We start from the raw sequence: 18,515 nt of genomic DNA, 5'->3' as shown, positions 1-18,515 counted from the left end.
GTTGAGGAAACACTTTAAATCTTAAAATCTTACGTTGCAAGGGCGCATATACAGCGTAATCCTTGGAATTGCAAATGTGCCTGTGCAAAGGCCCTTCCTTGCGTTAATACATCCGCTACGTTGGCTGGGAGGTATGACGCAGAGGTTTGTACAGCTCTAGAGAGGTACCCCATCCACCCACTACTGGCTTCTTCAGTGGTCGCACGACTGAAAATGAAAGAAATCAGTTGCAGTTCTTTTTTGTTCGAACAATCTAAATAAAATTTATATTGTCCATGCCTTGTATTTATAGGGGTATAACCCTCACCACAAATTGGTCCAAGGGTCCCTAGAAAAAGTTGAACAGTGAAGACCTAAAAATGGATTTTTGTTTCATGTAATGAGGAGCTTTTCTTGACTGGTTCAGTGCGATGGGAAATAAATTTAACAAGAAATATGATGGAAAAGCCCCCTTGATGGAGAAATGTATCCATTATAGAAAAAACTTTGCCTTTGCTTATTCAAATCTTAGTTTATACTTTTGTTTGACAAAGTGAAGCTATTGTTGTGTTTCTTCAACTTATTCAAATTTCTCTTCTTATGTTAGGAGGATGCCGGGTTTGAAACGGGCATGTGATAAACCGGACACTCTGAATTACTCCGACAATATTTGGTAAAAAGTCCCTATTTTTGCAGACTGATCCTTTCAAAAGTTAAACTGCAAAAACTACTTTAGGTAGGTCATTTTTTCTCTGCCAATTTGAAAATTAGTCATGATGCCTTTCTATTTCGGGTCGTGATGGGGGGGGGGAGGTGATTCAGACATTTTTTTTCGGGTTGAATAAGACGCTGTTCAGTTCTACTCTACATGGGTAAGAGTAGATTATTGCTTTATTTCTTTGCTTACGATCACGAGTCTTAGATGGATCTGAAAAGCAGAACATAAATGTCCTCACACTTGATTTTTTTTTTTTTTTTTGTAAACAAACGGGAACTTAGCCACTTCAAATTTTACCAAAACAATACTTACCCAGATAGCATAAGAAAAAAAAGATTGCTTGTGGATTTCAGCACCACGTTCAATATTTTTTTCTTTCTCTCTCTCTGTCTATCTACATTTCTATTTCCCACCATCAACCCTTGCGGAGTTAATATTTTTGATTGTTTTATTTCTTTGCTGACGACTCTGTTTTGTCAATGCCCAGAAAGTAAACACGGAAGGCGCTTGGGGACCGCGGTCCACAGTAGAAAGATTTGAGAGGCGGTCTGAGCACATTTGAAAGAAGGAGGTCAATACAATTAGCCGCAGCTCACTCCAAATGAAAACATTGTTCTTCTAAACTTTCCGCCCCAGTGTTCCCACCGGCTCCAGCCCTTAGATATTGGTGTTCATCGTCCTTACCAGAGTGGTTTGGAGCTAAGGTTCAATGAATGGTTCAATTTAAACCCTAGAAAAAGGGTTTCTGTTCATCAAGTGGCAGACCTTTGTCTCACGCCCTGTCTAAAAAGTTTTCTCTGGGCAATATTATCTCTTCTTCTAAAAAGGCTGGAATCATACCTTTCGACAAAAATGTCTTCGGTGAAGAAGATTTCCTCCTGTCCAAAGTGACGGAACGACTTGTTCAAGATCAAGCAAGTTCAAATCAGGCAAATACGGCAGCCTCGGAACATGATGAAATTTGCCAGTCTGGGGCCAGAGATAATATTTTTACAGCTGGGTGGTCAACTGGCCCTATTCCTACTCCCAGAGCATCAACCACCAACCCGCAAGATGAGATTGCCAGAATAATCTGAGAAATGATTAGACCCTTCTCGCATATAGAAAGAGTTCTCACAAGCTCTCGCAAGCACAGCAAAACTGAAAGAACTAGGATACTCACGGACACTCGAGGAAGGAAAGAAATTAGGGCAAAATAGGGTGAAAAAGAAAAGAAAATATACCCCAGGGAAACACCGGTGGTGGACCTCAAGCTGAATGAGTTAGCTGATGGGTCGTTACACCTTGGTGAAGACAACCATGATGACCCAGAACTTGACGTCCTTGTCAAGTTCCAGCAAAAGCAATCATCCCGCTGCTAGATTGAAGCAGGATATACAGAAGCTGAAGCTATAATCAATTTCACGCGAAAGAAATGTGAATAGCTTGTCTTCCCCGAGTTAGAAGATACTGCAAGTGCGGATTTTTCTTTCTGTAAAAACCTTTATTCTGTGAGGGATCCAACAGAGTGCTTCGAAGATTCCACTTTGAATTTGATTTCTCACCACACAATATGTCTTAATCAAACAAGCTGAAACCGTTCTGTTTTCTTTTAAACCTTTTCTTTTCTTTCTTTCTTTTCTGATTTCTTTTAAACCTTTTCTTTTCTTTCTTTTCTGTTTTCTTTTAAACCTTTTCTTTTCTTTCTCTCTTTTCTGTTTTCTTTTGAACCTTTTCTTTTCTTTCTTTCTTTCTTGTCTGTTTTCTTTTAAACCTTTTCTTTTCTTTCTTTCTTTTCTGTTTTCTTTTAAATCTTTTCTTTTCTGTTTTCTTTTAAACCTTCATTTTTATAGTTTTGCACAGCTGTATTCGAATTCAGAAAAACTGTGAAGAATTTAGTGTTTCCATAGGAACGCAAATAAAATTCTGGCACATTTTAGCTTGACCAGTTCTAGTCCCATCGTGTCGAAATCAACCCCATCAGGTTGAGCTGGTTCAGATACTTTAACCAAACATATAAATGCAAATTTTGAAAAAAATTGAAGAACAAAAAATTTTAAAAACTCAAAAAAATTTTATTCTGAGAGGTATCTAGAGAACAACGAATTTCTGGTTTCCTTTCATAAGAAAATGAGATATTTGCGATTGTCTAATTTTTCCTGTTCAACCCGGCCTCCCCTACTGAAAACTGAAGCTTTCTGAAAAAGAAAACTTTATGGAACATTTCTTTTTGGAAGTATATTATGAAGAGTATAAGTATGTATAAGAAGTATAAGTATAAGTGTATACTATATATACTATAAGTATATACTATAATTATAAGTATATAGTAGTATAAGAATAGTGGAAGTAAAAACGAAATAAAAGTAGAAACAGAAATAGAAGTACAACGAATTCCAAAGAGCCACAAAATGATAACTGTCTAGGGGAACTTGCATATACCCTTAATTCATCTATACAAAACTCTACCAAAGCATCAGGAACGTACTCAATAGGAGGCTAGGAGCTCAGCCCCCCACTCACTCCCTTTGAAGTCCTAGATTTTCAAGACTTCCTGGAGACTTCTTATTCAAACTATCAAACAAATTTCTTTTTATTATTCCCTCTCCCGGGAAAAAATTCTCTTTACGTATTTGTAAAATATAGTAAATCAAACAGTTCGTGGTAACGAACTGTAGTAAGGAGGGACCTGACTCAATAGTAAACGAAACTAAAAAACGGAATTTTGATGCTATAAAATATACATCAAAAGAATCAGATTTTCAAGCTGATTTAAAATATATAAGTTTCATCAAATTTAGTCTTTGTCATAAAAAGTTAAGAGCCTGAAAAAATTTGCCTTATTTTAGAAAATGAGGGAAAACACCCCTAAAAGTCTCAGAATTTTAAAGAAAATCACACCATCGCATTCGGCGTATCAGAGAGCCCAATAGCGAATATTTCAAGCTCCTATCTACAAAAATGTGGAATTTCGTATTTTTTGCCAGAAGACAAATCACGGATGCGTGTTTATTTGTTTGTTTGTTTTTTTTTGTTTTTTTTTTTTTTCCAGGGGTCATCGTATCGACCAAGTGGTCCTAGAATGTCGCAAGAGGGCTCATTCTAACACAAATGAAAAGTTCTAGTGCCCTTTTTAAGTGACCAAAAAATTGGAGGGCACCTAGGCCCCCTCCCACGCTCATTTTTTATCCAAAGTCAACAGATAAAAAATTTTGAGATAGCCATTTTGTTCCGCATAGTCAAAAACCATAATAACTATGTCTTTGGGAATGACTTACTCCCCCACAGTCCCTGGGGGAGGGGCTGCAAGTTACAAACTTCGACCAGTGTTTACATATAATAATGGTTATTGGGAAGTGTACAGTCGTTTTCAGGGGATTTTTTTTTTTGTTTTGGGGGTGGGTTTGAGGGGAGGGGGCTATGTGGGAGGATCTTTCCTTGGAGAAATATGTCATGGGGGAACAGAAATTCAATGAAAAGGGCGCAGGATTTTCTAAAATTACTGTAAAAAAAACAATGAAAAAATAAACATGGAAAAGTTTTTTCAATTGAAAGTAAAGAGTAGCATTGAAACTTAAAGCGAACTGAGATTATTACGCATATGAGGGGTTCTGAAAATACTTTAGCATAAAGAGCGAGGTATTTAGGAGGAGATAAATACCTCGCTCTTTATGCTATAGTATTTTTAGTAATTTCAACTATTTATTCTACCTCCTTTCTGATTCAGGGGTCATTCTTAAAGAATTGGGACAAAACTTACGATTTAGTGTAAAGAACGAGGTATTAACGAGGGTACAAACCCCCTCATATACATAATAAAAATTAAAGAATATAAAAGTTTGTTACATAAGTTAATTCTTAAGTTACGTATATTTTTTACTAATAAAAAAATTCGTTAAAAATTAAAATTTATAGTTGCCTTTTTATGTAACCGAAAGATTGGATGGCAACTAGGCCTCCTTCCCCATCCCTTATTTCTAAAAATCGTCTGATCAAAACTAAGAGAAAGCCATTTAGCCAAAAAAGGAATTGACATGCAAATTTCATTTTAATAATTTATGCGTGGAGAGCCAAAATCAAACATGCATTAATTCAAAAACGTTCAGAAATTACATAAAAAAAACTAGTTTTTTTTAACTGAAAGTAAGGAGCGACATCAAAACTTAAAACGAACAGAAATTACTCTGTATATGAAATGGGTTGTCCCCTCCGCAATCCCTCGCTCTTTACGCTAAAGTTTGACTCTTTGCCACAATTCTGCTTTTTAAAACAATTAAAAGCTTTAGCGTAAAGAGCGAGGGATTGCGGAGGGGACAACCCATTTCATATACGGTGTAATTTCTGTTCGTTTTAAGTTTTAATGTCGCTCCTTACTTTCAGTTAAAAAAACTAGTTTTTTTTATGTAATAGAAGAAAAGATCTCAGAGTGGAAGATCTTCTCAAGGACAAATGGAAGAGAGAAAACAAATTATTTCGATTCAATATCTCTCTAATCGCTATTTATTCATCATCAAATAAATTTATACCGCCAAAAACGCATTTTGCTTCTACTCAAATGGATTTGAATTGAAGTAAAATTTGAATTAAGTGTTAATCTGTTCCCAAACAAAATGGAGATAAAATCAACCTAAATCTTTTTTTCTACTGCGGTTCAATGTATCAAATTAAGTTTTCTTTAGTTTATTGAATAAAATTAAGCGGTGTTGTCTCTTTTTTTCTTTTTGAACAATGCTTTAAAGGAAATTCTTACTACTGGCCCACGAAAAACAAAATCGAGAAACAAATTACCCGAATATCTATAAAACCAGCAAAAATCTAATTACCCAAGCATCTAATTAAATCTAATTAAATTAACTACCAAAAATCACCACACTAACAATTACGTTAGAAAAATATTACAAGTCAAACAGTTTGTAGTAACGAACTGTAGTAAGGAGCGAGCCGGCTCAATAGGAACCAAAACTCTAAAAAAAAGAATTTTAATACCAATATATAAGTCAAATGAATCAGATTTTTCAAATGAACTGATTTTAAATATATAAGTTTCATCAAATTTAGTCTTACCTATCAAAAGTTACGAGCCTGAGTAAATTTACCTTTTTTCAAAAAAAGGGAGAAACATCGCTTAAAAGTCATAGAATCTTAATGAAAATCACACTATTAGATTTAACGTATCAGAGAACTCTACTGTAGAAGTTTCAAGCTCCTATCTGTAAAAATTTGGAATTTTTTATTTTTTGCCAGAAGAAAGATCCAGTGGTCCTAGAATGCTGTGAGTGGGCTCACTCTAACGGAAATTAAAAGTTCTAGAGCCCTTTTAAGTGACCATAAAAATTAGAAGGCCATCCCACACTCATTTTTTCCCAAAGTCATCAGATCAAGATTTCAAGATAGCCATTTTTTCAGCATAGTAGAAAAATCTAATAATTATGTTTTTGAGGACAACTTAATCCCCTACAGTCCCCGGAGGAAGGGCCGTAAGTTATGAACTTTGCCCATTGTTTACATATAGTATTGGTTATTGGGAAGCATAGAAACGCTTTCAGGGAGATTTTTTCTGGTGGTGGAGAGGGGGTTACGTGAGAGGATCTTTCCATGGAAGAGTTTATGATGGGGGAAGAGAATTTCCATAAAGTAGGCGCTAGATTCTCCAGCATTACTTAAAAAACAATGAGAAATTAAACTAAAAAAATAAGTTTTTCAACTGAAAGTAAGGAGCAACTGTAAAGCTTAGACCGAACAGAAATTTTTACATATATGAGGGGGTTTATTGCCCTCCTCAATACCTCGCTTTTTACGCTAAAGTATTTTTAGCGATTTCATAAGACTTATTTATTAAACTATCTAAGCTATCTATTATCTATCAAGCTATCTAATTAATGACCTGTGAGATTCAGGGGTCATTCATTTGATTCGATCAATTCAGGGGTCAGGGGGCGAACCCCCTCATATACATAATAAAAACATACGAATATAGAAGTTTGTTATGTAAGTTTATTTTGTAATTTATTACAAATAAAATGTTCGTAAATAAAATGAAAAGTTCTAGTGGACTTTTTAAGCGACCAAAAAATTGGAGGGTAACTAGGCACCCTCCCCCACCCCTTTTTTCTCAAAACCGTCCGATCAAAAGTTTGAAAAAGTCATTTAGCCCCCCAAAAAAGCAAACTTAATATGCAAATTTCGTTCTAATTAATCATGTACGTTGAGCCAAAATCAGAACCTGCGTTAATTCAAAAACGTTCAGAAATTGAATAAAAAAGGTTTTTTCTAACTGAAAGTGAGGAGCAAGATTAAAACTTAAAACGAACAAAAATTATTCCGTATATGAATGGGGCAGTCCCCTTCTCACTGCCCCATTCTTTACGCTACAGTTTGACTCTTTCTCACAACTCTACTTACTAAAACAATAAAACACTTTAGCGTAAAGAGCGGGGCGTTGAGGAGGGGACAGCATCTTTCATATACGGAATAATATCCGTTCGTTTTAGGTTTTAACGTCGCTCCTTACTTTCAGTTAAAAAAACGTTTTTATTTTTATTTAATTGCAAAAAAAAACACAAAATTCGAATTTACAAAAAATCAAAATTACCAATTGCCAAAAAAAACTAATTACCCTAACATCACACTAAATATCTGTCAAAACAGAAAATGGCTGTCCAAAATATATCCTTAATAAAAATCACTTAAAAACAGAGAAGGGTTGTCAAAAATATTACCTGTATTAAACAATCACATCTGGAGGATTTAAACCCAAATCCATTTTTGTAAGGAATCGACTTCGATTTTGGTTTTTTTTTTTTACATGATATTCCATCGTATCACATGATATATAATCATATCATATATACTTACATATACTTGACAAAGGGTATATGGGTGGCTTAAGCGTGACTGTTGTACTTAGGCCATATTCTCACTCGGCGTTTGTGTTTCATTGGATTTTTGGGCTGTGAGACACGGTTATATAAAAATGAATAAATTGAAAGTTCAGAGAATAGAAAAGAAGTCTTTTCTAGTTGCTGAATGCTAAAATTCCTATCTTAAAAAAAGATAGGAGTTTGGAAATCCAAGAAGCATTTGAAAGGATTGACTGTATCCATGCTCTACTTAATTGGCTTTCGAAAAAAGACATAGGTTTTGATAAAATAAAACGTCTCGAGATATATTTGTACTACTTGCCCAGGTTACGTTTATCTAGCTAATAAAGCATCTTTACTGCTATAAGCATATTAAATGATTAGTGGTATGTACGAGAATACTATTGCTGGGATTAAGGCAGGAAGTGAGATTGCTAGTTGATTCGGTAAATAATCGAGTTAAGCATGGTTGTGTCCCATTCCCGAAAGGTTGTGTCCCAAAATCATGATATGATTTTGATTCATTATTTATTTTCTACTATGCCTTTTTTATACGGAGTATTTATTGTATATTTTGGTTTAGATTTTTTCGTTCTATTCTCTTTTGATTTGATATTTCTTCCTTTTTTTTAATTTGTCCCGATTTAAATTACTTCTCTTTTTCAAAGTTGATGACATAAAAGGCCAGTTACCATCTTGTACGATAATCTTCATTATCTGACAAAATACGGCATATAAAAAACGTCCGATAGGTCTTTATGGATAGAATCAAAAGAAAATACAAGAAAAAATTAAACCAAAATGCACAATAAATACTCCATGCAAAAACGACTGAAGTAGAATATTAGCAATCAATAAGCTAATTCTCTCGAATACTTTTGTTCTATTAAACGGGCTAACGGATGATCCCATAGGGAATAAGTTCCCAATAAAAGAAGGTGACTACAAGCTAGTGAGTAATAGAAGATACATCGATGGAGACGTGGTAAGCCAGTTCGGCTTCAAATCCTCGTACGAGAAACTTCATTATCTGAAAAAACAAGGTATCTAAAACACGTCCGACGTACTTTCTATCCTTTCCTAATCCTATTACTACAACTACTACTTCTAACAACTCACTGCCACCTAAGACCAACCCAGTTACGCATGCCCCTCCTCCAACCCATTTATTCAAATTTACACCCTCCTAAGAAGCTCCCGTCTCCATTAAATCTTTCCTTACGACATCCCCCCCCATTCAGGGAGGATCCGCTTTTCATTTGCCCTAGAGGGTTGGCCGACAAGAACAATATTATGAGTTCTAAAATCCTAGGGCCAATTTCATAAAAAGGGCTAAAGGGGTGCCATTGAACCCTAAAACCCTAACCGAAGCCAATTCCTACATGCTGCTTGTTTGTAAAGATTTTGCGGACTATTAGTGATTTGAGAAAAAAAAACAGATGAGACAGCGCTAAGACATTGAAACACCTTCGAAATTCTTATTGGCAAAACTACTTGCGATTAGCAATTAAAGTTCATTATAAAAAAAAAATAATTCTTAATATTTATGTTCTCTTTACAATGTCTGTATCTTATTGCAATCCTAACATATCAACGGCAATCCAAGAATTTTAATAGCATTCGATAGCTGTGATTCAGCTTTATTAGCCTATCGAATTACATTGTTGAAATTTGCTTTTTATCACTTAAGCAGATTTTTTTTGTTTTTTACAAATTTGATAATGATTTTACGAAGGTAAAGCAAACAATGCAGTTAGTTCAATTGGACTTTTTTCACTTTTTTCCCCGAACTGGAATATTGGGCAAAACAGGTGTACCGTTTAGTTCCCCATTTCTTAGTTTTGTTGTTTTTTCTACTGAGCTTTTTCATGGCTGATAAATTCGAAGATATTGTTGGAAAAATCCAATCAATATTTTTTTAACTAACTAACTATTTTTTTAAGAAGTATTTCAAATATTTTTAAGAAGGGGAATCCTCCTGCAAGATTATCAAAAAATAAATAATTAAAGACAGCTTACTTGTCCCTTGGTTCTTCTAGTCGGAAAACATGGACCGTTTCCGTGTTACTACAGGCAGCCAATAGCATTTCATCGGGGGAAAATGACAGTGAATAAATAGTTGCACATCTTCTCATACCACGCCTGAATTCAAATACCTTAACGCCATCTGTTACTGTGAATACTCTTATTACAGTCCCCTTCTCGCTAGCTGTCGCTATTAGACGTCCAGAATGGGTGAAAGTTATTGCCGCCAATGGAGTGTCGTGAGCAGGTATCATTGTCTTGGCTTGCTATAAACAAAATTTGAGTTCAAACAATTCGCTTTCTCACAATGTTTTTCATGATATTTTGTCATGTGTAAATCTTAATTCGAATGTTATTTTATTTCAAATCAAATTATTGACAAATTACCAAAATTGTTTCTCAGAGGTTACCAAGAAGGTATGTTCCTCAGATAAACTTTACATTAATGACAAAAATAAGAGGACTAATCCATTTGAAACTAAAACTTTTTCGCCTCGGAAAGAAAGAGAAAGCCTTAACCCTCCCTAAACAAATAAAGAAAGAAATACGTCGGGCTGCTTCTCATTATAGTAAGAATAAATTGAATTACTTAAAACAGAGCAAACCTCAGCAACAGTTTAAGAGAGTGAAAGAAATAGGGGGTCGCTCGTGCAAGAACTTTGATTTTCTTCTGGATGAACCGCCTGAACAGAGAGCCAATGAGCTTAATAAACACCTAGCTATCATTGTGCAAAGGTTCCCCCCTTTCTCGGAAAACCAGCTAATTCTTGAAATTCCAAAAGATAAACCCCTGAAATTTCAGCAAAGCAAATAGAAAAAAAATACAGAAACTGGAAAAACTAGTACTTATCCTATTGATATCCCAATTGCTCCAGTAAAAGCATTCCCTGATAAACTATCAACACTCCTTGTTAGTATTTTTAATGATATTAGTAATTCCTGATGTTACCCGTCGTGCTGGAACTACTACTACTACTACTACTACTAATAATAACTCACTGCAGCACCAAGCCGCCTGAGGCCAACACAGCCACGCACGCTCATCCTCCAACCTAATCTATTTAAAGCCTCCCTCTTTACACCCTCCCAGGAAGTTCCCATTTCTTTTAAATCTTTATTTATGACATCCTCCCAACCCAGACAAGGACGACCTGCTTTCCGTGTAGCCCCAGACGGTTGGCCAAAAAGGACAATCTTCGGTAATCTCTCATCCTTCATCCGTAGAACGTGGCCTAGCCATCTCAACCTATCTTTCATTATAGCCCTAGAAAGCGGGATTGAACCACATTTTTCGTACAAACTACTGTTTGAAATACGGTCAGTCAGCCGGGTACCCAGAACAATCCATAGACAATTTCTCTGGAAAACATCTAGTAAATTTTCATCTGCTTTTCGGAGCGCCCATGCTTCAGGACCATATTTGACCACTGTCATCACTGTAGCTTCCAATATTCTAATCTTGGTTTGCAGACATATCTTTCTATTCTTTCAAACTTTTTTTAACTGTGAAAAAACACCCTGAGCCTTAGCTATTCTACTTTTAACATCTTCACTGCTCCCACCATCTTTACTAATAATACTACCAAGGTAACTGAAGCTCCCAACCTGATCAATCTTTTCGTTACCTAGTGTCACCTGTTCATCTTCACTTATTCCTAGCCTTAGTGACTTAGTCTTCTTAACATTAATTTTCAAGCCTATTTTAGCACCCTGAACTCGCAAAACCTATAAAACTTCATTCATTTTGCTCACACTTTCATCTAATATGCTTAAATCATCAGTATAATCTAAGTCCAGTAGAGTTTTCCCTCCCCATTTGACTCCGTGGTCTCCAATTGCCTTTCCTGTGCTCCTTAAGACGAAGTCCATCAATATGAGCCATATAAAGGGGGATAGAACACAACCCTGCTTAACTCCTGATTTAATAAAAACCAGTCGCTAACCTCATTTCCTACCTTAACCGCAGCAGTATTAATCATTGAACCCCAGCTTTTTTCAAAAATGTACGAGGGTTTCTTAGCTAATTGGGTAAAGAAAGAGATTCTTGAACTTATTGACTTACAACAATTTGGAAACCTGATGGAGACACCTACTTCTTACTACCTTGTTAGTCGTCTTGACACCATTCTTAAAAACCCTGATACTTGGTTGGATCTTTTATTAAGTGATCTCTAGAAGGCGTTCGACCTAATTGACCACAATATCCTTATAAATAAACTGCTGACGGGGTTTCAAGTGAGTCCCTTTCTAGTTGAAATTGTTGCCTCCTTTTTAACAAATCGTTCTCAAGTGCTTAAATATAAGAATGTTTATTCCGGTCGCTTTTATATCTTTCGTGGGATACCCCAGGGAACTTTGATGGATCCCATTTTATTCCTTATAATGGTTAATAGCCTCGTCACTGACCACACATAGCGATGGAAGCATGTGGACGACCTGTCACATGGGAGGCCTCTTGTCACAGGTGGCTTTCCTGTCACCATGTCACACAGGAGGCTTCTTTGATGAAGATGAAAGTTAACCCTAATAAATCGTCAGTTAAAAATCAAATGAAAAATCAATGACAGTTAAAATCAAATGACAGTTAATTTTTTTAAATCATCACCCACTTTCACAAGCCCCATTCCTCCCAAAATCTCTTTCACATGCATTAAACTACTTGGTGTGATAATTACTGTAGACTTGAAGTGGGACGCCTATGTTCAAAACATCTTGAAACAAGCTTCCCCTTTGGTTTCTCTTCTAAAACTTTTGATAAAATTTTTGTGCCCCCCCCCCCCCAAGGACCTTCTCCAACTTTATTGTTCTTTTATTCGGCCAATACTCGAGTTTGCTAGTCTAGTGTGGCGTCACGGTCTTTCTTCAGAGCATATCTATATGATTGAAAATGCCCAAAACCGAGTACTTAGAATCATAACTGGTAAAGAGGGGGTTCGTATCATTATCTACTAGGTAAGGTCAAGCTCACCACGTTGGCCGAGAGAAGGAATCTCCTGTGCCTTCGTTTCGGTTCTAAGACCCTGTCTGTTCCCTGATTACGTTCCATAATCCTTGAACCCTACCAGCCCACCTCAAAATAGACCGTCCCGCATAAAGTCCCAAAAAATCCCCAAACTGACTCCCATCCCCGCTCAACGTAAAAGATATCGCTAGAGTTTTGTTCCGAGTTTTGTTAAGCTGTATAATAACCAGGAAAACTTGTCATTAATTTTATTGTTATCTATTTATTTTTATTTTTGACTTTTCAACTATGTGTTGACTCTTTTTTTATGTACTTTGTACAATGAATCATGTCTGACGTGAAGGTCAAGTTCTTTCGGTATGATATACAATATATATATATATATATATATATATATATATATATATATATATATATATATATATATATACACTAGTGCCTTTTTTACACAAAATTGAAATTCGGCAACCATGCTGTGATAGAAATTTTTAAAATTCTATAATTTTAGAATTTTAGAAATTTTTATTACCTTTTCTATAAGTACTCGAAGTGTTCTTTTTTATTTTGGATTTTTGAAAGAATAATTCACAGTTATTCGCTTTCACCAACCGGAAATAGTAAATTAGCATCGCTTGGCGTTACTCCAGGCAGCTGCCTTTCCACTGCCAAGCCACTTGGCAGGTAGCCAAGAGTCTTTCATCATTAAAAACAACAGTGAATAAATAGTTACGCATCATTTCGTTCCACGTTTGGATTCAAATACCTTATCGCCATCTCTTATTGTGAATACTATTATTGCAGTGTCCTTTCTACTAGCTATCGCTATTAATCGTCCACATGGGATAAACGTTGTCATCCTTAGAGGGTGTTATTGCTTTAGCTTGCTGCGCCCAAACTTTTGAATTTAAAATAGTTTCTTATACTTTACTTCTATTAGATCATCAAATAGTATTTAAATTCATCATTTTCTGTTTCTTCTTGGAGGTCACTGGAAGCCAATCTTTAAATCAAAGTGCCTAGTAAATTTTGTTCGATTGGTATTAACTAATAATTAAGAGTAAATTTTTGGTAAATTGACAAATCATAAAAAGTGGTTAAACCCATCATTTTCTGTTTCTTCTTGGAGGTTCATGGAAACCAATTTCTGAATCATAGTGCCTAGTAAACTTTGTTCGATTGGTATTAAATGATAATTAAGAGTAAATTATTGGTAAATTGACAAATGGTATTATTTTTTAGGTTGGAATTCAAAAGTCTTTTTTTTAGAAATTACCAAGAAACAGTTCAGGATGCTTCACTCGTACCAATCAAAATTAGCAGCAAAAATCACCAACCAGAAAGTGTAAAAGGATGATGTTTGGTTTTATAACAGGCAGCAGCATTCGCACGACGCCACTCCTACCTATGCAAGCAGTCAATAGTGTTTCACTATTTAAAAATGACATATAGTTGCTCATCTTTTCATTTTCAATTTGAATTCAAAAGCTTTAACCTTATCTGTTATTCTGCACACCCTCATCAATAGCTACCCTTATTAGTCGTGAAGCTATTGGCGCCAATGGTCCAACATCAGTGGGTATCATTAGTCTGGGTTGCTACAAACAAAGTTTTGAGCATAATATCAGTGCTTCTATTTTAATTTTTTTCTGATAATTAGTTAATTATTAATAAATTAATCATTTTCTACTTCACCTCCATGATCCACGTCAATTACAAACAATTTACTAAAAAATAATAATTGTTACAAAATTGGAATTACAAGCTATTAAAATTCAAAATTATAGAGCAAAGTAGCCTAAGGACATACTAAATATTGCTAAAATAAAATATGTATAAACAGTTAGTATTATGAATTACTAACTGTAATTCATAAAAGTTGAGCTAACTAAGTGTTAGCTCAACTGTGTTGAGTGTTAGCTAATGAGCTAACTAAGTGTCAGCTCCTTAAACATGCATCTTACTCGAAAGAATCTTTATTTAGGAGTTTTCAAAGAACACTTAAGAGCACCTCACTGGGGCCAGCCAGAATTAGCACCAGGTCCTAGCCACATGTCCTAGCCGATCATAACCTTTCTCTTATTATATCCCTAGAAAGGGGGTTGGAATCACATTTTAAGAACACTTAGAACATAATAAACACTAAAAATCTTTAAATAAAACGGATTATAATTCACTTTCAATAAACAATTTTATTTAATTTGGATTTTAGATTTTTTTATATTATATTATTTAATAATTTTTAAATAACTTAATAATTATTAATTAATGGATTATTCTAATTATTAGTTTATTAATTATTATTTTAATAAATAATATTATATAATAATTAATATATAATAATATTATATTATATATAATTATATTATTATTATATTATATAATTAATATAATTATTAATATAATACATAATTAACATTAATAAATAATTATAATTAATTAATTGATCAGCGTACCAAATTTTGAGCATCAAAAATCTGAACTTCACCAATGGTAGCCGAGCCTGGATATGCCAAATAAGAAACTTCGGAGCCCGATGATAGAGCCACCAACCCCTTTGGATTACTTGGAGTCTCGCCAATCGTGTGGAGCACCTTCATGTCCCTTATATTATGTATATACAGTGATTCTTCTAAGCAAACGACCAAGCGCTAGAAAAATAAAAGATTAACAATACAATCACGTAATCCGTTTAGGCACGTAACGCGTGAGCAAACAATTTACAAAACAAGAGACCAACTTATAATCAACCCTCATTGAAGGCCATAAGGCTTCAATCTTTTTTTTTCCTTCAGAGTCACTTAATATGGAAAGGATGGTCGCATAAACGTCGAAGGGGGCTCTTTCGATTGCAAAGTAAAAGTCGTAGTGCCCATTTTAAGAGTCAAAAGTGATCAGAGGACGACTAGCCCCACGGCCTCTTTTCCCCAAATGCATCCGTTGAAATTTTGAGATAGCTATTTTGTTAAAAACAGTCCAAAGATCATATAACAAAGCCTCCGGGGTTGACACGACTCTCCAGAGCCCGGGGGTAAGAATTATAAGCTATGCCCCAGGGGCACACGAGGTTTTTATGGAATGCGTGGTTGTATAAGCTTTCAAATATACATATACATATATATATATATATATATATATATATATATATATATATATATATATATATATATATATATATATATATATATATATATATATATATATATATATATATATATGTATATATATATATACATATATATATATATACATATATATATATATATATATATATATATATATATATATATATATATATATATATATATATATATATATATATATATATATATATATATACATATATATATATATATATATGTGGTATCACTTTATATAAGGTATCATATAAGATTTGACAGTGGTGTAATGTTGCACCAACTGTTAGCTGTTTGTCACGAAAATTACGGTTGATAATTCAGTTACACTTTTTGTGAATATGAATAGAATACGTAAGAATTCCTTATATAGCCCCAAAACCAGTTAAAAGCAATTTAATAGTACAATTTTATGATAATGCGTAAAACATTCAAAAATTTTTTTTGTGAAAAGTCGCATCTGACTCTTAAGAACGGCACCAGGAATTATAATTTCCAATTGAATGAGCTCGTAAGTTTCTACAGCCACCCTTCTATATGAAATGGTCAGAAGAATTAAAAAATACATAGAGGCCCATCGTCCTTTACTAAGGGCCCCTACTGGGGGCACTTTATATGCCCCCTACAGTGGGCACTTTGTATATGGGAGAGTTTGGGTCAATGGGACAAGTTCTGCGAGCAAGCTGGTTGGGACAACCTGCAACAAGCGTTTGTAGCTAATTTTTAGTCTGAAATTGCAGGTGTTCCAGAGGGAAACAGAGAACAGAACAAAAATAGCAAGAATATTCATCAAGAGATAAGTGATAACTAGAATAATTATGATTGTATATTTGAATTCAGGTCAGTTACAGTAGAAAACTTATACAGATATTTTTCCAAAAATCTATATTATTAATTCCTCAAAACAATATTATACGTTTGTTGTGACTGGTCCTGCAACAAATCACTTTTCCTGATTCCTCTCCCTTTGCGGCATCCTCAAATAATAATCAAACATTATATAAAAACACAGTTTAACAATTCATTATTTATTACTCCTTGAAAAAAATTAGTATATAAATAGCAAGTCAACTTTTATTAGAACAAATTTTGGCCTGATAATCAGAGTATATCTGAATCTTCAATTTCACCTGCTCACACCTTTTTCAGCCCAAGTATCTCAAGAGATTATCTACCCATTTATACCTTTCCAACTAAGAATAATCAAATTTTCACTTGGAAGAAAAAGAGACCGAAAACTTGACACTAACAGAGATTACTTTAAATATGACAGGTCTGTCACCCATTATACCCTGCTGTTGTTTTTAAAAAACTAAAAGTAAAAACAACGATTGAAAAATATTAAACACCTACATGAAACTTATAAGTATAACTCCATTCTTGCTATGAAGTATTTAAAAGCTGTTGCTATGAGCATGCTACGCTCAGCACTATATGCTTGTACTAATTTGAGTAGAATTTTGACCAATATGTCCTTTTGACAATTCGTTATTCAATTACTTAATTAGTCAAACACAATTAGATTATTAGTCAGTTAGTTAGCTTCGACATTTTTCACCAAAATTAGAATTTTACGATCTGCGTTAGACGGTATGAGCGAGGTCATTATTAAGTCAGACCAGGTCTTTTCAAAGAGGTAACCTATGACCAAAGAGTGTTGGTCAAAGATTATGACCAAAAGTACAATGTGACAACTTTTTTGTCCAAGAGCTTCTGAGACTGTCAATTAGAAGACTAATACTCTAGAGCGGAAATTCAAAATCAAAACTTGGTAAATGCATTTCTCATAGATGCTGCTTGTTCTCCACCAAATCTGCACTGTACTTTTACTTTCCTGCTTTTTACCTATTTTGATGGTTATTATTGCTATTTTGACTATTTTGCTTATTACTTTTAAATATTGTTGGATCTATTTTGCTTTTTATTTGCTAGCATCAATTCTTTTAATAAAGTTTATTGGATATTAATTATTTTTACTACTATAATTACTTTGCCCAGTTTACTATCCTATGTCTTTCAAGACTAGCTTGAAACTGAACTAAGCTTAAAAATTCTGTTTCTCTTGAGGCTTAGTGTACAATTTATTAAATAAGTAGAATTAATAAATAAAAATTGCAATTGTTTTATTACCAGATAAAGATAAACCAGGGCCTATCACAGATTCACAGTGCAGTCATGAACGTAGGTCATGTGCAGTCGAAATGCAACAAGTCAAATCTAAATTTCACAGATTACTATCTACCCATTCAACAGATCGCATTCACAGATTATGAATGCTGCTAGATATCAGGGTTTAAACTCAATTTTTATTTAAGTTAATAAATTATATTATGAACTCAAATCTGAAAAACTCCCTGTCTCGAGTGTGTTTTCAAGTTAAAATTCGATGTATCAGCAAATCTAATTATTTTCTCAGGTCTGTACAGGCTATTTGCATTCTCATGGCTCCAAAATTATTCAGCAAAATTTGTCGTTTCTAGCTTTAAGAGTTTAGCAGCAGGCTCATCATGGTGAAGTTATAACCCTACATTTTGAAGAAAAAGAATAGGCCTAGATGGCCCAGTACTGAACTATAGTTCAATGAATAAGAATAATTGTAACCAAACAATTTAAACAAGATACTATTGCTGAGCCTCTGTAGCTATTACTAAAAATTTTCGTTCCCTTTTAGTTGCGAACTTTCAATTTTTAAGTACCAGTTTCAAAGAGGAAACCGAAGAAGTGTATTCTTCCCGAACGATATACTATTACAGAATTTCCGTGAATTCCAGAATTACAGAATAACTAATTTGCATTCCTTTCTTGAAGTAACCCTATATTAATTTGTAGAGGCCTTTTCCATAAAAGAAAAAGAAGAA

At 34.3% G+C, this 18,515-nt stretch overlaps 1 protein-coding gene across 2 annotated transcripts in view; it reads right to left on the bottom strand.

The window, feature by feature from the left end:
* LOC136025820 (WD repeat domain phosphoinositide-interacting protein 2-like) overlaps positions 1–18,515 on the bottom strand; it is a 50,585-nt gene that overhangs the window by 18,858 nt on the left and 13,212 nt on the right. For both annotated transcript variants that reach the window (XM_065701811.1, XM_065701812.1), the window contains exons 4-6: positions 14,977–15,171; positions 9,556–9,827; positions 34–207 (exon numbers count right to left, since the gene is read on the bottom strand). In XM_065701811.1, coding sequence (XP_065557883.1) covers positions 34–207; positions 9,556–9,827; positions 14,977–15,171 — 641 coding nt within the window. The remainder of the gene's footprint in view (positions 1–33; positions 208–9,555; positions 9,828–14,976; positions 15,172–18,515) is intronic.

Source organism: Artemia franciscana, chromosome 4 (genome assembly GCF_032884065.1).
Source record: "Artemia franciscana chromosome 4, ASM3288406v1, whole genome shotgun sequence".
NCBI lineage: Eukaryota > Metazoa > Arthropoda > Branchiopoda > Anostraca > Artemiidae > Artemia > Artemia franciscana.
This window is presented reverse-complemented; position numbering and strand designations above follow the sequence as displayed.